Below are 23176 nucleotides of genomic sequence, written 5' to 3' on the forward strand. Positions count from 1 at the left end.
TATAACTCTGTCAAATTAAAAAAAAAAAAAATCCCTGAAGAATGTTTGTTTCAACCATTTACTCTTGTCAATTTATTTATTTATTTAAGTTTTTAAGATTTATTTTATTTGAAAGGAAGAGACAGATAGACACACGGATGGAGGGAAAGAGAGAATCTTTTATCCATTGATTCATTCTCCAAATACCCACAACAGCCAGGGTTAGGCAGGCCAAAACCAGGAGCCAGGAACTCCATCTGGTTCTTCTAATATGGGTGGCAGGAACTCAATACTTGAGCCACTGTCTGCTGGCTTCCAGGCATATGAGCAGGAAGCTGGAATAAAAGCATGGAGCAGCCAAGACTGAAAACCAGGCACTCTGATTTGGGATGTGGGGGTTCTGAGCAATGGCTCAATCCACCGTACAACAACGCCCACCCTATGACTTCCTATTTGTTTAGCTCACTGTCATGTTTGTATCTTTGAAGTTCTCCCACTAAGCCAATGTTCAGCATAGGAGTATTATATTTACAATACATACTAACATTTTAAAAATTTAATCAAAGCATAACATTAAAAAAACTTTTTTTGAGGCAGAGAGAGAGAAACAGTATGCACTCATCCACTACTTCTCTTTCCAAATGTCTGCATCCAGGAGCTGGGATCTCAATCTAGGCCTCCCGCTTTGGTGGCAGTAAACCAATCACTCGAGCCATCACTACTGCCTCCCAGAGTCCATGTTAGCAAGGAGCTGGAGGCAGGGACTGGAGCTGGAGGCAGGGACCAGAGCTGGGAATCAAACACAGGTACTCTGATATGGGAAGATGTGGGCATCTTAACTGCTAGGCTAAACAACTAACCCAAGGCATAAAATCTTAACCTTCAAGATAGGTACGTGAATATGGCACAATTCTATAAACTCTAAACAGGAAGTCTCATTTAGCCTTTTTTAATCCCTTTTCCTGTCAGCCCAGATGATGGGAATTATTTCCATGTTTGCAAGAATGCAGAGCTTTTCTGTGTGCCCCTCCTCTCTCCTGGTTACCTAAAAGAACCCCACAGTGATGCTATATAAAACAGGCACAAGTATGCATACATACTCCCCATCTCTACCCCCCACAGCAAAAATCCTCAGGGACGTTTTAGAAAACATGGCTGTGCTTTTTTCAAGATATTTTGATCTAAATGTCATCATTAATCAATAGCCTTTCCAAAATTTTGTCCAAACCTGACTCTCCTTCAGTGGCCCACTCACGCTGTGGCAGCGTCACTGAAGTCAGAATGCAGAACACATGCATTCCAGGGAGCTCTGACACAGCCTTCCTAATGAGCAATTCCAGGCATCGGTACTGCCCCATATGCTTTAAAGAGGAAATAAAGGGAGAAAATTTTAAGAACAAAATAAACATATGGAAAACTATTCTTTATCAGTTCAAAATGTCTAAGATTGTGAATATAAAAGAGCTTGGAATGCGTATCCAATAGTACTATATAGCTATCCTCTTCTTCCAACACTGTACCTTAACCACCAAACTAAAATTCCACTCACGTTTGCAACGCATCAGATCCCAAGCACACATATTGAGAAGGCCTGGGAGGTAGGAGTGGAGACTACCCAACCTCACGGGCATAAATGGCAGCACTTAGCAACCCCAAAGCAAACATCAAGTAGCACGGTACCTTCTGGTTAGAAAGGAACACAGCATTGCTTACACATGAATACCACTGGCAAGAATCCATTCCCTTAACAGATGATGCACCAGGGCACCTATTATGTACAAAGTACTGTTCTGGGTGTGATGATGATAAAAAGGTACAACACGCAGCCTCTTTCTACTGAGGGCCCTGTATTCTAGACAGATACAAATGCGAGCAACTATAATTTAAGGCAGCACTTTAAAGGAAGAACAAAATAAAGTGTTCTGGAAATTCTCAGTAGATACAGATCAGTTTTAGTTGGGGAAGATTTCATAGAAATGGCATTTGTGGGGCCAGTGCTGTGGAGTAGCAGGTTAAGCATCCACCTGCAGCACCAGTATCTCATATGGGCTCCGGTTTGAGTCCCGGCTGTTCCACTTCCAATCCAGCTCCCTGCTGATGGCCTGGGAAAGCAGTAAGAAGATGGCCCAAGTGTCTGGGCTCCGCACCCACGTAGAAGACCCAGACAAAGCTCCTGGCTCCAGATTGGCCCAGCTCCAGCCTTTGCAGCCATTTGGAGAGTAAACCAGTGGATGGAGGACCTTTCTCTTTAACTCTGTCTCTCAAGTAAAGGAATGAACAAGGAAGGAAGGAAAGAAGGAGGGAGGGAGAAAATAAATGGTATTTTAGGCCAAGGCAGACAAGAATTAAATAAGACTTTGCAGAAATAGGGAATGGGATAGAAAAACAGATGTGAACATTGGGAAAGGTGTCAAGTTCTACTGTGTTCACACTTTCATGAAGTCACAAAGGAATATTCAAGAAAGACTTTCCAGCAGGCACTGAGGTTTAGATCCAGAGTGCTGCTAAAAGATGTCTGGATTAGGAGTCATCACAGATGGTTAAAACAGTGGCTGAGAAGGTAGGCTATGCAAAGAAAGACTGGCAAAATAAGAGTACCAAATGTAAAGCAAAACACTGGAAACAAACCAACTGTCCATTAGTAGCAACCTGGTTGATAAACTAGGAACACTTATACAATTAAGGACATTATGGGGATGGCACTGAGGCATAGTGGGTAAAAGCTGCCACCTACAGTGGTGGCATCCCCAATGGGCGCTGGTTTGAGTCCCACTTCCAATCCAACTCTCTGCTATGGCCTGAAAAAGCAGTAGAGGATGGTCCAAGTCCTTGGGCCCCTGCACCCACGTGGGAGACCCAGAAGAAGCTCCTGGCTCCTGGGTTCGGATAGGTCCAGCTCTAGCCATTGCCGCCATTTGGGGAGTGAACCAGCAGATGGAAGACCTCCGGCTGTCTCTGTCTCTGTTTATTTGAAAGTCAGAGTTACACAGAGAGAGAAGGAGAAGCAGAGAAAGAGAGAGAGGTCTTCCATCTGCTGGTTCACTCCCCAGTTGGCCGCAATGGCTGGAGCTGCGCCAATCTGAAGCCAGGAACCAAGAGCTTCTTCCAGGTCTTCCCTTGCAGGTGCAGGGGCCCAATGACTTGGGCCATCTTCTACTGGTTTCCCAGGCCATAGCAGAGACTGGATCGGAAGTGGAGCAGCCCAGACATGAACCGGCATCCATATGGGATGCCGGCACTGCAGGCAGCGGCTTTACTGTGGCTATGCCACAGTGCTGGTCCCGGACATTTTATCTTTAAAAATAGACAATATCTCCAAACAGGACTAGCAAGTGATCTAAAGGACTTATTTGCTTGGGGGTGGGGGAGGGTGCACAAAAAAGTATGTATATGTATCCATCCAGATTCTGGTTGGCAAAACTCTTTCACAGTATAAAAATATTGGTGAGGATGTGGCAAACAGAAATCCTAGTGTATTGCCATTGAGACTAGAGCTGGCCACAGCATTCTGGAAAGAAAACTGGTTGTACCTGGGGGAGTATCTCCACGGACCCAGCTAACTCTATTTCAGAAAACCCAGAGGAATTCCTAATGTCCAAATGTGAAGAGCTGCAGAAGATTTGTGGTGTGAGGAACTACAAGGTATTCAGGTGTCCACACATGGGACTGGCTCAGAAAAGAGACAGTGGATACAGGCTATGAATCAAAGATTTGAATCACATGCATTATATCAAAACACTCATTGAAGGCTGGCGCCGCGGCTCACTAGGCTAATCCTCCGCCTTGCGGCGCCGACACACCAGGTTCTAGTCCCAGTTGGGGCACCGGATTCTGTCCCGGTTGCCCCTCTTCCAGGCCAGCTCTCTGCTGTGGCCAGGGAGTGCAGTGGAGGATGGCCCAAGTGCTTGGGCCCTGCACCCCATGGGAGACCAGGATAAGTACCTGGCTCCTGCCATCGGATCAGCACGGTGCGCTGGCCGCAGCGCGCCAGCCGCGGCAGCCATTGGAGGGTGAACCAACGGCAAAAGGAAGACCTTTCTCTCTCTCTCTCACTGTCCACTCTGCCTGTCAAAAAAAAAAAAAAAAAAAAACACACACAACAACAACAACAAAACACTCATTGCAAGAAGCAATTAAAGCTACGGCACCACAATAACCTGCAGAAATGCAAGACGAACACAAAACTCTCAGATTATGTGGGTGTTTCAGCTGGATGGTTAAGATGCTGGTACCCCTGCTATAGCATCTGGGTGAGGTTCCTGACTCAGGCTTGACTCCCGCTTCCTGGGAAGCAGTAGTGGTGGCTCAAGTAATCAGGTTCCCGTTCCTACATGGGAGATCAGGACTGCACTCTTGGCTCTGGCCTCAGTCCAGCCACAGGCACTGCAGGCATTTAGGGAATGAACCATCAGATGGGAGCTGTCTGTCTCTGCTTTTCAAACAACTTTTTTTTTTTTTTTTTTTTTTTTTTTTTTAAGAAAAAGAAGAGTGAATCAAGGATAAGTCTGAGGTTTTTGAGGTGGGCTGAGGGGAGGATGATTATCATTGAGAACAAGAAAATCAACCCCTGATAAATTTCTCTTTCCCTACTGACCTTCGGTATTTCATTTGAACACACAAGATAAACCAAGCATCAGCTGTCTTACTTCACATGAGGGGGCTTTTAAAAGGCTGTGGAACAGTGGAATTAGAAGACGACATGTATATGCTATGAACTTTCTAAAGCCCACTCATGTTTATCCTGAAAACTCAACTTCCTCCGGTGCTCTATCGTCTCACTCCATTCCTGTTCCACCTCTCTGCTTCTGTCTGCAAACTCCTGTTTGGTTTTCATTCCCTTCCCTTCCTCCCAGCATTGTGTGACCATGCCTGCCACCTAGTGGTAGCATGGAGTGAAGAGCGTGGGCCTTATAAAAACCATTTAGAGAAGACAAACAAAAGCACTCTCTATTATGACAAATTACAAATACTTCCCTCACTGATGATAATTATACAGAGAGCTAAGGGAGAAATGGCAGGAAATCTGGGCCAAACCAGTAATATGAACTTTGGCTAAAAATCTGACTGAAAAAATACCCTTGATACTTTGTGGTACGTAATACCGAAAGAAAACAATCGTCACTGCCTCTCACGGATGAATTTTAGTTCATGGAAAACATCTGTGAGGGAATAAGTTCACCACAGGCAACATGAACAAGACACAGAAGAGCTCAGACTTCGACTTTCAATTCTGCCTCATCCAAAAAGCTGTCATTTAACCTCTCGAAGCCCTGTCTGCTACTTATAAAATGTTCCCAAACTGAAGCACTTTTGTAAAGATTAAACAGCTAATAGTGGAAATCAGTTTAAAATTTTAAAAGTAGAGGGAAGTGGTGTCGCTCAGTGGGTTAACCTGCCCCTTGGGACGCCCACATCCTAGCACACAGTGCTTGCCTTGTGTCCCACCTCCACTTCTGATGTAGCTTCTTGCTAGTGCACACCCTGGTAGGCGGCAGTGTTGGCTCAACTAGTTAGGCCCCTGCCACCCTTGTGAAAGACCTGGATTGAGCCCCCAGCTTAAGCCTTGCCAAATCCTGGCTATGGAGGGTGTGAGGAGAGTGAGCCTGGGGATGGCAGCTCTATCTGCCTTGCAAATAAATAAAGATAAATAAACTTTAAAAACAAAAAACCTGCAGAAGTTATTAAGAGTTGTCTGGAACAGAAACTTGAAAGAACGGTGGAAACTGGACAAATACGAATGACACTAGAAGAGACAATAGCAATATTCCTGGCCTGGAGTTGAAGGATGCCCAGGTCAGAGCCATAGATCTTGCTGGCACGAAGCTGAAAAGCCCTTCACTCGGCTCAGCTTCCAAAGTAGGGTCAGTAACATTGCAGGCAGAAGATGCCACCTGCCTTTACCTGGCCGGCTCTCCTCCCAGGCCAGCGAGGTAATGGAAGTCAACAGGGTGCCTTCCCCAAGGAGGTTCATACCCCATGTGAAGAGATGGACAGGTCTGGGCCTCACAACTGACAAGGCCTTAAAGCTCACCAGATCATTATTAGGCCTCTTCTATCAGGTTCTATGCCTCTCAATTGGAAAACTTACTTGTGTTTAGATAGCAGCTCTCTTAGTTTCTCCAATAATGACTCCGTCCTTTGTTCTAGACCTTATCTAGACCACTTGGGGCCTCATTCCTTTGTAATCATAGCCCCCACTCTAACATCAATGGCTCTACTACCAATCTGTGTGTATTGATGGCCCTCTCTCCCACTTAATGCTGTATGATTGTTCAGAATTTCTCTATAGATAAACCCCTCTACCCACAAAAGATGAGTGGCCTTTCTCCCAGTCTTGGTTGGGATCAACTTTAAACCATGTCCATCAAAAAGTCTTCACAAGGATCCAGATACCCCGCCCCCCTCCCATTTCTTCTCCTCTATGAAATCCTCTCATTACTTGGTTAATGCCTCTCTTGGGATCATTGGTTGCTATTCTCACCCTTTTAGACTACTGTGTCTGTTTAAGTGTTTACAGGGATTGATAATGGAATAAACCAACTACTGTTACAAAGATATACTTGGCTCCCCATCCAGGAGACAGCGGCTTGAGTCATCACCCCATGCCAGCAGAGAGTACTTCGTCACCCCATGTCAGCAAGAAGTAGCTCTAAACATAGATCATCATCCCTCTAGCTCTCCTGGACTTTTGGGGCTTGCTTTATAAAAAAAAAAGCGGGGAATGTTAGTAAAATGTCACAATCTTATCTATGGCACAATCTACACCCTGGCTATCATCCTAGGCTCTAGCTCCCACCACCACTGCTGGAAGCCAGGTGGCCACATGGCCCAACCACCAGTGTCAGCTCTACCCCCATCCTATTGGGATTCGCTGCTCCTACTTCCCTGCCCGAGCCCCAGCAAAGGTTTAACAAGACCTGCTCCTGAACATGTGGCTCTCAATCTCTTTCTCTCTTGATCTCTCTAACGCTCTTCTTCTCTCTTTTCCTTCTTCGCCCCTTCCCTCTGATCTGTCAGGTTTCCCCACCAATAAACCCTTTCCCTTGGGAAAAAAAAAAAAAGGAACATTCATAGCATATTTTCATTAAGTAACCTTTTGATGGAAAAGGGAGCAACACTGAAGTTATACTGTGAATCTCCTCGTACATCAAACTAAGAAAAATTAACAGAGGATTCTGCATTGGAAGTGGATGATATATAGCAATCTTGAAATTTTAACTTGAGTTTTCTAAATTTAAAGTTTTTTAAGAATATTATTTACTGGGGTCAGCATTGTGGCATAGTAGGTTAAACCTCAGCCTGTGATGCCAGCATCCCACATGGGCATCGGTTCGAGACTCAGCTGCTCCACTTCCGATCCTGCTCTCTGCTATGGCCTGGGAAAGCAGTAGAGGATGGCCCAAGTCCTTGGGTCCCTGTACCCACGTGGGATACCCCGAAGAAGCTCCTGGTTCCTGACTTTGGATCGACGGCAGCTCTGGCCATTGCAGCCAACTGGAGAGTGAACCATCGAATGGAAGACCTCTCTCTCTCTCTCTCTCTTTCTCTCTCTCTCTGCCTCTTCTCTCTCTGTGTAACTCTGACTTTCAAATAAATAAATAAATCTTAAAAAAAAAAAAAAAATCAAAAAGGAAAAGGAGAAAGCAAAATTGTACACTTAGAATGAAGTGACAAAAGGGCTACCAATGACAGTCTTAGATTCCCTGAGATGCCTTGAATATAATAAACATTAAAATACTTACCAATAAGAAGACTTTTTAGTCTTCTATAGTCTTCTGTTGCATCAAAATCATCACCAGCAAATATCAACATGGGTTTCGTGCCCTCAGGACATTTACTATTCTATAAAATAAAAAAAATCACTTAATTATCAAAGTCTAAACTGTTTTATATGCTGCCTTTAAAGCAATCCGGGGACAAGTATCTGGTGCAGAGGTTAAAGTATTTCTTGGGATGCCTGCATCCCATATCAAAATGCCTGGAATGGAGTCCTGGCTCCACGCCCAATTCCAGCTTCCTGGGAGGCAGCAGGTGATGGCTCAAGTACTTGGGTCCCTACCACCTATGAGGGAGACCTTGTTTGAGTTTCCAGCTGTTCTGAATTTGGCTTGGCCCAACCCTGGTTTCTGTAGGCATTCAGGAAGTAAACCAACAGATGGGAGATCTGTCTCTCTGCTTTTCAAATAATAATAATAATAATAAAAATACGATAGAGATCATGGCATAGCAGGTTAAACAGCCATTTAGGATGTCAGCATCCAATGTCAGATTGTAGAACAGAGTCCCAGCTTCTCTGCTTCTGATCCAGTTTCCTGCTAACGTACACTTTAAGAAGCAGCAAGTGAGGCTCAAGTACTTTGGTACCTGGTACCCATGTGGAAGTAACAAATGGAGTTCCTGGTTCCTAGCTTCAGGTTGGCCCAGCCTAGGATGTTCTGAGTATTTGGGGAGTGAATCAATAGATGGAAAATCTCTCTGCCTCTCCCTCCCAATCACACTGCCTTTCAAATAAATAAATAAATCCTAAAAAAAAAAGTTAAAAAGCACATTTTATTAACTTTCTTAAAACTATGTCTGCAAATACTGACTTCAGATTTTAAAAGAGATGGGATTTGGGGCTGGCGCTGCAGCTCAGTGGGTTAAAGTCCCAGCCTGCATCACAGGCATCCCATGTGGATGCTGGTTCGAGTCCCAGCTACTCCTCTTCTGATCCAACTCTCTGCTATGGCGTGGGAAAGCAGTAGAAGATGGCAAAAGTGCTTAGGTCCCTGCACCCACGTGGGAGACCTGGAAGAAGCTCCTGGTTCCTGGCTCAGCTCTGGCTGTTGAGGAGTGAACCAGCGGAATGGAAGATCTCTCTTTCTCTCTCTGCCTCTCCTCCTCTCTCTGTATAACTCTGACTTTCAAATAAATAAAATAATTTAAAAAAAAAAGATGGGATTTTTTAACCATATAGATTGATTATATTGAAAAATAATAATCTGTTCTATTCACCTTCATTACTGTAGGATGTCTGCATCCTTATGGCAGTGCCTAGGTTCAAGTTCCAGATCCACTCCCAATTCCAGCTCCCTGCTAACACACACTCTGGTGGACAGCAGGTGATGGCTACCCACCCACATAGGAGTGGGTCCCTCTCACCCGTATAGGAGACCGGGAGTGAATTCCTGGCTCCTGGCCCAGTCCAGGCTATTGTGGGCAACTGGGAAAGGAATCAGCGGACCGACATCTATGTCACCATCTCTCTTGGCCTCTCAAATAAAAATAAATAAAAAAGCTACACTTGCAAAAAGCCACAAAACAAACCCAAACATACAAATGAAAACAACTGAAAATAGCCTGCCTCCCAGTACTAAAACAAATTAATTTGCAGGAAAAAATTTGATTTATAGCACTGTGCCTTTACTGTCATATCACATCAAGCTTTTTTTTTTTTTTTTTTTTCTGAGAGGTAGAAAGAGAAAGATTGCTGATTTATTCCCTAAGAGTATTTGTAAATGACAGCTAACTAAACTATCAACTAGTCATTTACATGGGAAGCAACATAACTGTATACAAGCTATAGAAATACGGGCAAATCCTTAGCTGGCAGGAGTGAAACTTTTTATAAATGTATTCTGGGGGCCGGCGCTGTGGTTCAGTGGGTTAAATTCCCAACTGCAGTGCCAGCATCCCAAATGGGCAGCAGTTTGAGTCCCGGCTGCTCTACTTCCAATCCAGCTCCCTGCTAATGTGCCTGGGAAAGCAGTGGAAGACGACCCAAGTTTTTTCAGTTCCTGCACCCACATGGGAGATCTGGAGGAAGCTCCTGGTAGTATGGACATTTCAATATTAATCTTCCAATCCACGAACATGGAAAATTTTTCCATTTTTTTGTGTCTTAATTTCTTTAATATTTTATAATTTTCATAATAGAGATTTTTTTACTTCCTTGGTTAGGTTTGTTACAAAGTATTAAATTTTTTTTGTAGCTATTGTGAATGAGATTGATCTTAGAAGTTCTTTCTCAGCCATGGCATTGTTTGTGTATACAAAGACTACTGATTTTTGTGTGTTAATTTCATATCCTGTCATTTTACCAAACTCTTTAATGAGTTTCAACAGTCTCTTAGTGGAGTCCTTTGGATCCCATATATATATATATGGGATATATATATATATATATATATAATCATCATCTCATCTGCAAATAGGGATAATCTGACTTCCTCCTTTCTCATTTGTATCCCTTTGATTTCTTTTTCTTGCCTAATGGCTCTGGTTAAAACTTCCAGGACTATATTGAATAGCAATGGTAACAGTGGGCATCCTTGTCTGGTTCTGGATCTTAATGGGGATGCTTCCAACTTTTCCCCATTCAATAAGATGCTGGCTGTGGGTTTGTCATAAATTGCCTTGATTGTGTTGAGAAATGTTCCTTTGATGCCCAATTTGCTTAAGGCTTTCATCATGAAAGGATGTTGATTTTATCAAATGCTTTTCTGCATCTACTAGAATAATCATAAGGTTTTTATTCTTCAGTTTGCTAATGTGATGTATCATATTTATTGATTTACAAATGGTGCACCATCCCTGTGTAGCAAGGATAAATCCCACTTAGTCCCAGTGAATGATCTTTCTGATGTGTTGTTGGATTAAATTAGCCAGTATTTATTAAGGAGTTTTGCATCTATGTTCATCAGGGATATTGGTCCTTAGTTCTCTTTCTCAATTGTATCTTTTTCAAGTTTAGGAATTAAGGTGATGCTGACTTCACAGGAGGATTCCCTCCCTTTCAATTGTATTTCACCACCTTGGAAGTGGAAGAGAAGGGGCAGAGGGCTTGAGGGTGTACCTACAGCCAGTGCTCAGGCCCACCCAGCTGGAGGCTAAACTAGCAACAGTGGCAAAGATGAAATGGAGATCTGTATACAACACCAGAGGAAAACAGTAATATGATGGTGTCCATCATAAGCACCACAGTTTAAGCTTTCTAGTATGTTCTCATCACTGATAAGCATATTCACCTATGTTACCTCATCTGATGTTGTTATATATTTTATGCTTCACTACAAAAGGTCATGGAAGTCATCAGCTAATCAGGTCACAAATGTCACCTAAAAGGCCAAGCCAGGCCTCCTCCCCAAGTATTCTGCTTCTACATCCAATCCTGCGGCACTGTTCTGCCCTATACCTGGGGAAGATGGGCTGAATGACTAAATGGGATATGGTAAAGGCCTTTTTCAAACCTATAGGATAAGAATATTTAAGAATTCTAATAAACCTGGAGGTATCTCCCATTTTTAGAAGATAGCTGGGGAAAGGACTGATAATATATTTGCTACAATTTATTTTTAACTATACCATGAGCCTGAAAAACCCATAAATGGGGCCAAACACCTAGAATGGCAGATGAAAGGCCCACATCCCATATCAGAGTGTGTGTTCAAGTCCTGGCTCCACACTCAGTTTCAGCCTCCTGCTGATGCCTAACCCAGGTAGGCAACAGGTGATGACACAAGTCACCAGCTTAGGTCCTTGCCACCCACATGAAAGACCTGGACTGAATTCTTGGCTCCTGGGCATTTGAGGGGTGAACCAGCTGATGGGAATTCTAAAAATAAAATAAAATAATTTCTAAAAGCCCATAAACTGACAATAGTTACACATTTTCCATTCTAACAGTTTCCTTTCTCTCAAATCCCTTGAGTCCTAATCTTGGTTATACTAACTACGTGTGACTCTAGGTCACCAATGAAACCTCTCTGAGCCTCAATCTCCAAATCTAAGCTGCAGGACAAATTACTTCAGCCTCACCCAGCATGGCTATGAGTCCAAGTCAAATATATTTGCTGGGACAGACGGAGCCAGAAGCAGAGTTCTGAGGGAGCAGTTGTTTAATTTGTAACCAAAAGCTGAATTAGGACACTCTTCCTGCTATTTTTACTACTACTTACTACTTTCTATTCCATAATCCCTTTCAAACAAGGCAGATACAAGCCCCAAGGAGAGCTGAGCTACCCAATCATTTGCTAATGGCCAAAATATTGTCAGACCATCTTGGATTGAAAATAGGGCTCAAACTGAAAATTCTGGTATTTGTGAGATTCCTTAAAATAGATGCTGTGATAATGCAGATGGAGGGGATAGCACTTTCAGCCCTGGGGCTAGATAAGATTTAGGAAGCCGTCTGAAGTCCACCTGCCAAAAGACTCACATGTATTATATGCTACATATAAACTCCTCTTTCAGAGTTACAGTAAAGGGCCAGGTATCTGGTGCAGCAGTTAAACGCCACTTGGGATGCCTGCATTCCATACTGGAGCGCCTGGTTCAAGTCCCACTCTGCTGTCCATTTCAGCCTCCTGCTAACACGCAACCTAGGAGGCAGCGGATGATGGCTCAGGATGCTGGGTCCCTGCCACCCTGAGGGAGGCCCAGATTCAGTTCCCAGTGCTTGCTTTCAGCCTGCACCAGCTCCGGCTATTACAGGCATTTGGGGAATGAGCCTGTGGATCTTCCTGGCTCATTCACTCTCTGTCTCTCTGCTTTTCAAATAAATGAAAATTTTCTAAAAAGATAAAGGTTAAAATAAAGTTGTATTTTTATCTTAGAGCATGCCAGAATAAAAAAACAAAGTCCTTTATACACAAAATACTATTAGTATTCTTTATTGCAAGAAGTCACCAATGGCCAAAAGCAACACTGCAAAGTGTTTTTTGTTTTTTATCATCAGTATCTTACCTTAATATCTTTTAGAGAGACAAACTTCTCAATTCCTAATTCAATCATATCCAGCACGTGGTAGTCATACATACGACCTAGAAGAAAAATACATTTTAAGCATGTTTTTTCCCAGTTGCCTACATGAACCTACTTACCTGCACATTCACAATGACCTAATAACTTTGCTCTTTGCTTTCTTGCTATACAAGATAGCAGTTTAGATAGAGTTTTCAACTCTATCTAAAATGCTGTTAGGACAGCAGTCACAGAAGTGATTTTAGCGATCATTCAGTATGACTCCTTATTTTATAGAATAACTGAAAGGCACGGCTGTTAGGGCTTGCCTGTGCCAGATCCAATCTCAACAGACACAGAAAAGGATTTTTTTTTTTTTTTAAGGTCTTCCTTCCATTGGTTCACCCCACAAATAGCCGCTATGGCCAGAGCTACGCCGATCCAAAGCCAGGAGCCAGGTGCTTCCTCTTGGTCTCCCACACGGGTGCAGGCGCCCAAGCACCTGGCCATCCTCCACTGCCTTCCTGGGCCACAGCAGAGAGCTGGACTAGAAGAGGAACCACCAGGACTAGAACTCGGTGCCCATATGGGATGCCAGCACCGCAGGCGGAGGATCAACCAAGTGAGCCCCCGGCAAGGATTCTTTTACGAGTTTATTTATTCAACAGATATTGACTAAGGAAGGATTAATTCATGTTGGGGAGAGGTTATTTTATTTTCCCTTAACTCTACACACACACACAGACACACACATATGCAAGAGTACTTTAGAATCAAGGGAAATATGAGACTAAAGTATTTATTTTGGTCCCCCAAAAATCAAATCCATACAGTTTTTTCAGAATATGCATCTCCTACGTACTTTCTGAAGACCTCTTGTATGTGTCAGACATGTACATACACCCACATGTACTAACGCATGTCTATCGCCTATCAGAAAACTATCTAGGGGCTGGCGTCGGGCACAGTGGGTTAAACTGCAAGCTGCACTACTGGCAGCCCATATGAACACCCGTTTGGTTTCTGCCTGCTCCACTTCCAATGCAGCTCCTTGCTCATGTGCCTGGAGAGCAGCTGACGATGTCCCAAGTCCTTGGGCCCCTGCCACCAACAGGGAATTCCCAGATGGAATTCCAGGCTCCTGGCTTCAGCCTGGTCCAGCCCTGGCCATTGTAGTCATTTGGGGAGTGAACCAGATGACAGAAGATCTCCATCTCCATCTCGCCCTTCTTGTTCTGTAACTCTGCTTTTCAAATAAATAAATAGTTTATATTTTATATCTTTTTAAATATTTATTTACTTACACTTACTTGAAAGGCAAAATTACAGAGTGGTAGAGGCTGAGTGAGGTCTTCCATCCACTGATTCACTCCCCAAATGGCCATAATGGTTGGAGCTGAGCTGATCTAAAGCCAGGAACCAGAAGCTTCCTCCGGGTCTCCCATGCAGGGAGACCCAAGCACCTGGGCCATCTCCACTGCTTTCCCAGGTACATCAGCAGAGAGCTAAATAGAAGTGGAGCAGCTGGGACTCGAACTGGCACACACAAGGGATGCCAGCACTGCAGGTGGCGGCTTTACCTACTACGCAACAGCACCAGCCCCATAAATAAATCTTTTGGAGCAGCTGGGACTCGAACTGGCACACACAAGGGATGCCAGCACTGCAGGCGGCGGCTTTACCTACTACGCAACAGCACCAGCCCCATAAATAAATCTTTAAAAAGAAAAAAAATATACATATAGGGGGCAACTGTATGGCACAGCAGGTTATACTACTACTTGTGAGACTGGAATCCATGTGTGTTGGTTCAAGTCTCATCTGTTCTGCTTCTGATCCAAGTTGCTGCTAATGCACCTGGGAAGGCAGAAGATGGCATAAGCACTTGGGACCCTGCCACCCACATGAGAGACTCAGATGGTGTTCTAAGCTCCTGGCTTTGGCCTGGGTCAGCCCTTGCCATTAAAACTATCTGAGGAGTGAGACAGAAGATGTAAGATCTTTCTCTGTCTCTGTCCCTCCTTCTCTGTCATTCTTACAAATAAATCTTTAAAAATTCAGGCTGGTGTTGTGGCATAGCTGGTAAAGCCACTACTTGTAATGCCAGCATCTCATATGGGCACTGGTTTGTGTTCTGGATGCTCCACTTACAATCCAGTTCCCTGCTAATGTAGTGGGACTTGGGAAAGAAGTGGAAGATAGCCCAAGTGTTTGGGTCCCTGCCACCCAAGTGGAGAGATCAAGATGAAGCTCCTGGCTTCTGGCCCAGTGCTGGCTGGGGAGTGAACCAGCAAATGGAAGATCTCTCTCTCTCTCCTTCTCTCTGTAATTCTTTTTTTTTTTTTTTTTTTTTTAAGATTAATTCATTTATTTGAAAGGCAGAGTTGCAGAGGCAGAGGCAGAGAGAGATGTCTTTCACCCCCTGGTTCACTCCCTAAATGGCTACATCAGCTGGAGTTGGGCCAATTTGAAGCTAAGAGCAAATTGGATTGGAAATGGAGCAGCCAAAACTCGAACTGGCACCCATGAGATGCTGGCACTTCATCTGGCTGCTTTACCTGCTATGTCACAGCACCTGCCCCTGTAACTTTGACTTTCTAAATAAGCAAATAATTTTTTTTTTTTTTTTTTTTTTTTTTTTTTTTTTTTTTGGACAGGTAGAGATATAGACAGTGAGAGAGAAAGAGAGAAAGGTCTTCCTTCTGCTGGTTCACTCCCCAAATGGCCGCTAAGGCCGGTGCTGTGCCGATCCGAAGCCAGGAGCCAGGCGCTTCTTCCTGGTCTCCCATGCAGGTGCAGGGGCCCAAGCACCTGGGCCATCCTCCACTGCCTTCCCGGGCCACAGCAGAGAGCTGAACTGGAAGAGGAGCAACCGGGATTAGAACCCGGCACCTATATGGGATGCCGGCGCCGCAGGTGGAGGATTAACCAAGTGAGCCACGGCACCGGCCCCTAAGCAAATAAACCTTTAAAAATAAATATACAATAAAATAAAACGGGGCCAGTGTTGTGGTACAGGAGGTTAACCAATTCTTGCAATGCTGGCACCCCATTTAGGAGTGTCAGTTTGTGTCTAAGCTACTCTGCTTCCCATCCAGCTCCCTGCTAATGTGCCTGGGAAAGCAGCAGAGCATAGCTCAAGTATCTGGGATCCTGTCAGTCAAGTGGGAAATCTGGACGGAGTTCCAGGCTCCTGGAATCCATCTGGACCAACCCAGCCATTTCAGCCATTTGGGGAATGAACCATCATGAAAGCTGGCGTCTTTCTCTCTGCCTATGAATTAAATCTGAAAAAAACATATCTATGACTTGAAGTAAGGTAATTTGCCCCCAATCTCAGTGGACACACGACATGTGGGAACTTAGTGAGACTCAGCATAAGCTGCACGTACAACTGAGTAAATGGGTGGAGGTGAGAGCACCAAGAGGCCACACTCTACTTAAACCACAACTTGCTTCCAACAGAGACACAAGGCAGACAACCAAGGAAAGGAACTCTTTCAAATTCCTTCTTACTGGCGCTCTTTCCTTGAATTGGTGAATTATATGTATATGCCTCACTCTTCACCTGGAGACAGGTAGATTAATAAGTAACTTTATTCAAGGCCAGAAGGTAAAATAAAGAAAGCAAAAATCCATGGGGCCAGCGCTGCGTTGTAGTGGGTAAAGCCGCCACCTGAAGTGCTAGCATCCCATATGGGCACTGGTTTGAGTCCTGGCTGCTCCACTTCCGATCCAGCTCTCTGCTGTGGCCTGGGAAAGCAGTAGAAGATGGCCCAAGTCCTTGGGCCCCTGCACCCGCGTGGGAGACCCGGAAAAAGCTCGTTGTGGCCATCTGGGGAGAGAACCAGTGGATAGAAGACCTCTCTCTCTCTCTCTCTCTCTACCTATCTCTCTGTAACTCTTTCAAATAAATAAATAAAAATAAAGAAAGAAAGAAATGACACTTACCCAGAACTAGATTATTAGGTCGCTTCTTATTATGAGAACCAAACATGAATAAAGAACAATCTGACTTCTTTGAAAAGAATTCCTATAAAATCAATGAAATCCCATTTAGTCAATGCATAAATATAGGAATCTTAAGAATCTTGCCTCTAAACCTGAAAAAATATATCAGGTTTGTTTATCAGTAGTTTACGAAGACTTAATATAACTAAATAGAAATACAGAGAGGAAAATTACTAGCCTCAATGGCACAGCTTAGCATACATTTAAAGTATACATGGATACATAGGGGCAGGCATTTGATACAACAGTTAATATACTGCTTGGGCTGCTTGTATCACATATCCGAGTGCCTGGGTTTGAGTCCCAGCTACTCCACTTCCAATTCCAGCTTCTTGCTAATGCATACCTTGGAGGCAGCAGGTGATGGCTCAAGTACCTGGGTTCCTGCCACTCACTTGGGAGACCTTAACTGAGATCAAAGTTCCGAGCTTCAGTTTGGGCCAGTCCTGGCTACTGTAGACACTTGAATAATCAATCAGTCAGTCTCTGCCTTTCAGTCACAGAAATGATATTAGAAATGAGAGTAAATTGGCCTGCGCCGCGGCTCAATAAGCTAATCTTCTGCCTGTGGCGCCGGCACACCGGGCTCTAGTCCCGGTCGGGGTGCCGGATTCTGTCCCGGTTGCCCCTCTTCCAGGCCAGCTCTCTGCTATGGCCCGGGAGTGCAGTGGAGGAAGGCCCAAGTGCTTGGGCCCTGCACCCGCATGGCAGACCAGGAGAAGCACCTGGCTCCTGGCTTCGGATCAGTGCAGTGCACCAGCCGCAGCACACGAGCCGCAGTGGCCACTGGGGGTTGAACCAACAGAAAAAAGGAAGACCTTTCTCTCTGTCTCTCTCTCTCACTGTTCACTCTGCCTGTCAAAAAAAAGAAAAAAGAAAAAAAAAAAAAAAGAAGAAAAGAAAAGAAATGAGAGTAAATTAAAAAGGAAAGGAAGTAAAGAAATTATAAAAAATTAAAAATCAAGAACACATAAATATATATAACGGGCCTACATGAATTTATCAATATGATATTTTCAGATATCTGTATCACATTCAGGAGTTTGTAACACTTACAGCTACTTTTCACGGCTACCTGCATCCAAACAGGAGTCCTGACCTAGCACTTCCACACCACCCCAGCTGTGAGTAGACCCACAGCAGGTCGGTTGACTGGCAGGTCTGTGATACTCCAGCTCCCATTCAACTCTCAGAAGTACTGACTTCAATTACAGATTGAAGAGGAGCATATGTGTAAGTTTAGGGTTCCAATTCTAGACAGTTCCTTTTATGCTACACTCTCTACATCCCATACTTTCATTCGATTTATTGAGATCAATTTTAGTGCCATGTGTTCTAGTACAAAAACCAGCTGGAAAGCTTCAATTAATGACAAAAAACTTAAAAAAGAGATGGAACAGCTAGAAACCTCAGCTTTTCTCCCTGGGTACAAGACATTCAGAAGGGCAGGCCCCTGGACTTTGGCTACCATTCACCCCCGTGTCCAAGCAGAAGAACTCCCAGCTAAGGCGATAAGGTCAGAGTCCAGAATTCCATTTGCTGTGGCCTCTGGACAAATTAGCCTTCCTGAGAATTAATTTTATCATCAGGGACAAAAACCTACAAGGACTACATGAATGTCATATGTGACTGTACCTTATATATGTCAGGTACAAACTAAGTGTTCAAAAATATTTACTATCTACATCAATGGAAATGTTTTCTTAAAATTTTTTAACATTCTCATGCTATGATTAGCACCCCAAAGCTTCCATAAAACGTCCTTCAGTTTTTCTCCACAAAGTCTGCTTATTTGTTAAAATCCTAGAGCAGAGTAGTCAAAAATTATCTGTAAAATGCCAGACAGAGGCCGGCGCCACAGCTCAATAGGTTAATCCTCCACCTAGCGGTGCCGGCACACCGGGTTCTAGTCCCATTCAGGGCGCCAGATTCTGTCCCGGTTGCCCCTCTTCCAGGCCAGCTCTCTGCTATGGCCCGGGAAGGCAGTGGAGGATGGCCCAAGTGCTTGGGCCCTGCACCCCATGGGCGGCCAGGAGAAGCACCTGGCTCCTGCCATCGGAGCAGCGCGGTGCACCAGCCGCAGCGCGCTGGCCACGGCGGCCATTGGAGGGTGAACCAACGACAAAGGAAGACCTTTCTCTCTGTCTCTCTCTCTCACTGTCCACTCTGCCTGTAAGTAAGTAAGTAAGTAAGTAAGTAAGCAAGCAAGCAAGCAAGAACGAACGAACGAACGAACGAACGAACGAACGATTTTGATTTCATGGGCCTCATACAAACAGGGTTTTCGTCCAAAGACAGTTTGCTTCTACCAACTCCTGTTCTAATACACCAAAGCACATTTTCAAGACTGTGGTTAAAGAAATGTGTGATGAGGAAGATCAGAAGGAAGTGAATCACGTTTACAACACAACCACTCTACCCATGGCCACTGTGAGCTCTGGAGGTCTGAGACTTATTATTGTCAATGAAATATACTCTGTATTTCTGCATCTGGAAGGTAGAAGTTCAGAGAGGGCATGTCATGTTAACACTGGACTGGAATAGTAGTACTGCAGGAAGAGAGTGCTGCAGATTTCACAACGCAATACTGCTACAAAGTGGTACTTCACCACAGCATTATGATGGCATGAAACAAAATAAGCCCTTGATTAAGTGGTATATGGAGGAGAGAGAAGTCTGGGATATTTATATTTTCATGACTCTACAGCAAATGACTATGAAAAACCATGACATTAAAATGAAAGTGTTTTTTTAAAAAAATGAATAAAATTTATTTTTCTAATATTTGTCAATATAATTTTCTTTTTTAAAAAATGTTTATTTATTTTTATTTATCTGAAAGGCAGAGAGACAAAAGAAACAAAGAGCTTCTTCCATCTGCTGGTTTATGCCCCAAATGGCCAACAATAGCATGGGCCAGGCCAGGCTGAAGCCAGGTGGCAGAAACTCCATTCGGGTCTCCCCTGGGCAGTGGATGATGATCCAAGTACTTGGGCCAGTGCCATCCAAGCAGAACATGATGGAGTTCCTGGCTCCTGGCCCTGGCCTTGTTCAAAGCCAGCTGTTGCAGTCATTTGATCAGTAGATGGAACAGTGCCTTCCCTGTCTCTCCCTCTTCCCCTCTGTCATTCTGTCTTTCAAGTAAATAAACAGGGGCCAGCTCTGTGGCGCAGTAGGTTAATTCTCCGCCTGCAGCGCCGGCATCCCATATGGGCGCTGGTTCTAGTCCTGGCTACTCCTCTTTCAAACCAGCTCTCTGCTGTGGCCTGGGAAAGCAGTAGCCAAGTCCTTGGGCCCCTTCACCAGTGTGGGAGACCGGGAGGAAGCACCTGGCTCCTGGCTTCGGATCGGCGCAGCTCCGGCTGTTGTGGCCATCTGGGGAGTGAACCAATGGAAGGAAGACCTTTCTGTCTCCTTCTCACTGTCTGTAACTTTACCTCTCAAATAAATAAAAAATAAATAAATAAATCCTTAATGAAAAAGAAAACACAACAAATCAAGGCATACTGCCAGGTATTATGTAACCATAAAAGGAAAAATAAAATTTCTATAATAATCTTCCTTTTGATAATTCATTAATTATGCAGCACTTAAAATGGAACTCAGTTTTTAAAAATTCAATAAATATGATTGCAGGCATTAAATAATACACTTACTAACCATAGTGAAATGAGCTATGGTATATTTTTGAAAGTATAAAGGTTTTATTTTTCCTATATTTCACATCAAAATTCTTTCATACAGGATGATTATTTCTAATGCAAAAAATCTCAAATTAGGAGTACAATAGGAATTAGTCTAAATAATCACTTTCATGTGCCTTTTTTTTTTTTTTTTTTTTTGACAGGCAGAGTGGACAGTGAGAGAGACAGCGAGAAAGGTCTTCCTTTTTGCCATTGGTTCACCCTCCAATGGCTGCCATGGCAAGCGCGCTGCAGCCGGCGCACCGCACTGATCCGAAGCCAGGAGCCAGGTGCTTCCTCCTGGTCTCCTATGCGGGTGCAGGGCTCAAGCACTTGGGCCATCCTCCACTGCCTTCCCGGGCCATAGCAGAGAGCTGGCCTGGAAGAGGGGCAACTGGGACAGAATCCAGCACCCCGACCGGGACTAGAACCCAGTGTGCAGGAGCCGCAGGCAGAGGATTAGCCTATTGAGCCACAGCGCTGGCCCATGCGCCCTTAAATCAGATTCTTATACTTACCAGTGATGTCTGATCTTCAAATGGTCTTGTAATATTTTTCCTAAGAATATTAAAAAAGTGACAATTTAAAAAATCTTAATAAGTAAACATAATTAATGTATTAAATAAAAGATAATTTTATATTCAGATTAATACATTTAAAAACTGGAAGAATATTCATTCATTCAAATACTTATTTAGTGCCCATTATATGCCAGACACACTTACAGAAGCTAGAGATATTATGTTAAATAAGATACTTGCTTTCCTGGAGCTTATATTTTAGTGGAAAAATAAATAATTCCAAAAAGTAATAACTGGGGTGGGCATTTAACCTAGCATTAAAAGAAGCCTGTTAAGACTTCCAGACCCTGGACAGGCAGGGCCTCCACTAAGCCCCTAATACGCAGGAAGCAGCTACAGAAGAGATGACTCTACATCCATCAACATCCCTTAGGATTAAGGGAATGGAGTCTCTGAGGGAAGAATGTTGTAAGTAAGCATACAGAATAAAATTGATCAGGTTTGTGAACTGGATTACCCTGCCTTCAGCACGCCCCTGTGTGACCTCATGCCCCTACCTGGCCACACCTGTGCCCCCACCAGCCAATCAGGTTAATTAACCACTCCCCTTTGGAAGTGAATTAAAAGCCTGGGACAGGATGTGCCCAGCCCTTTTTTCCTCTTTGGCTTCTTGCCATTGTGGACTGGCACAGCCCCTGCACCTCCAGGGTGTGTGGCCTTTGGGCCACCTGCCCCATGCTTCCTGGCCTAGATGCTCCTCCATGTTGCTGGCTCCTGGTACTCGGTATAAATCAGATTTACCTCTCTCCTATAGATAGAGCCCTCACTTTCTTATGCATTTTTCCTCACTGAATAAAAGCTTAAAAATGAAAAAAATAAAAAATAAAAGAAAGGAAGCATGTTAAGACACATGCTGTGGGACAGGAATTGTGGTGCAACAGATTAAGCCACGGCTTGGGATGCCCACATTCCACATTATAACACTAGTTCAAGTCCTGGCTACTCAGCTTCCAACCCAGCTCCCTGTTAATGAGCCTTGGAAGCAACAGATGATGATGATGACTCAAGTACTTGAGTTCCTGCCATCCACCTGAAGATCCAGAGGGAGTTCCTGGTCCTGACTTCAACCTGGCTCAGCCCAGCTATTGTAGGCATTTGGGGAGTCAATCAGTGGATGGAAGATCTCTCTGTGTGTGTATGCATGTTTGTCTTCAGTCTGCCTTTCAAACAAATACATCTTTAAGGAAAAATAAGATGTTTGCTGTCCCTCATCAGAGCACCTGGGTTTGGTTCCCAGCTCTGGCTCCTAACTCCACTTTCATGCTGATGTGGACTCTGGGAGGCAGCAGGTAATGGTAGTGGAGCAAGTAATTAGTAATTACATGGGAATCCTGGATTGGGTTCCCAGCTCCTGAATCTGGCCTGGTCCAGCCAAAGGTCCTGCAGGCATCTGGGAAGTGAACCAGTGAATGGGGGTTCACTCTTTCTCTCTGAAATACTTGTTGTTATTGTTGTTAAAAAAAAAAAGAAGCAAAGTAGGGGCTGGCATTGTAGCACAGCAAGTTAAGATGCTGCTGGCGACATTAGCATCCCATATGGGCTTCAGTTTGAGTCCCAGCTGCTCCACTTCTGGTCCGCCTCCCTGCTAATGACCTGGGAAGGCAGCAGAAGATGGTCCAAGTATCTGGGCTCCTGCACCTACATGGGAAACTCGGATAGAGTTCCAAACTCCTGGCATCAACCTGGCCCAGGGCTGGCTGTGTGCATCTGGGGAGTGAACCAGTTTTTCACCCTTTTTTTGGGGGGTGGGGGGCGGAGGGGTGAGGGTAAGTGGAAACCAGTCCCGATCAACTAACTTACTCTAATTGTGGCTGACAGTTCTGGAGAAGTTGGAAAGAGTTGGATTTTTTTTTTGTCCCCTCTCCCCTCAACGGGGCAGACAAGTGCCACTAGGTACTTTATAAACACATGATTTGGGGGTTCAAGCAAGAACTCAGAGATAGTCAAGGCAGAGACAGAAGCCGAGAGCGAAAGGAATATGTCTCTCCTCTCTATGTAACTTTGCCTTTCAAAGAAATAATGTCTAAAAATAAATTTAAATAGTAATAGTTGTAATAAAAATATGGTAGTAAGTCAGTGTGCAGAGTGATAAATTACTATTTGAACTGAGACTTGATTATTCAGTTAGCCATTAAAAATTATGAGGTTAAGATTATTCTAAGAAGAGGAAAAAGAATTCAAAGGTTCTAAACAGATAGGCAG

General features: G+C 44.1%; 1 protein-coding gene across 1 annotated transcript in view; it reads right to left on the reverse strand.

Moving 5' to 3' along the window:
- Positions 1-23176, reverse strand: part of RPF2 (ribosome production factor 2 homolog) — a 47527-nt gene that overhangs the window by 14069 nt on the left and 10282 nt on the right. The window contains exons 4-7 of the mRNA XM_002714918.5: positions 20912-20951; positions 16651-16732; positions 12703-12779; positions 7722-7821 (exon numbers count right to left, since the gene is read on the reverse strand). Coding sequence (XP_002714964.3) covers positions 7722-7821; positions 12703-12779; positions 16651-16732; positions 20912-20951 — 299 coding nt within the window. The remainder of the gene's footprint in view (positions 1-7721; positions 7822-12702; positions 12780-16650; positions 16733-20911; positions 20952-23176) is intronic.

The sequence above is a fragment of the Oryctolagus cuniculus genome, chromosome 5 (genome assembly GCF_964237555.1).
Source record: "Oryctolagus cuniculus chromosome 5, mOryCun1.1, whole genome shotgun sequence".
Lineage (NCBI taxonomy): Eukaryota > Metazoa > Chordata > Mammalia > Lagomorpha > Leporidae > Oryctolagus > Oryctolagus cuniculus.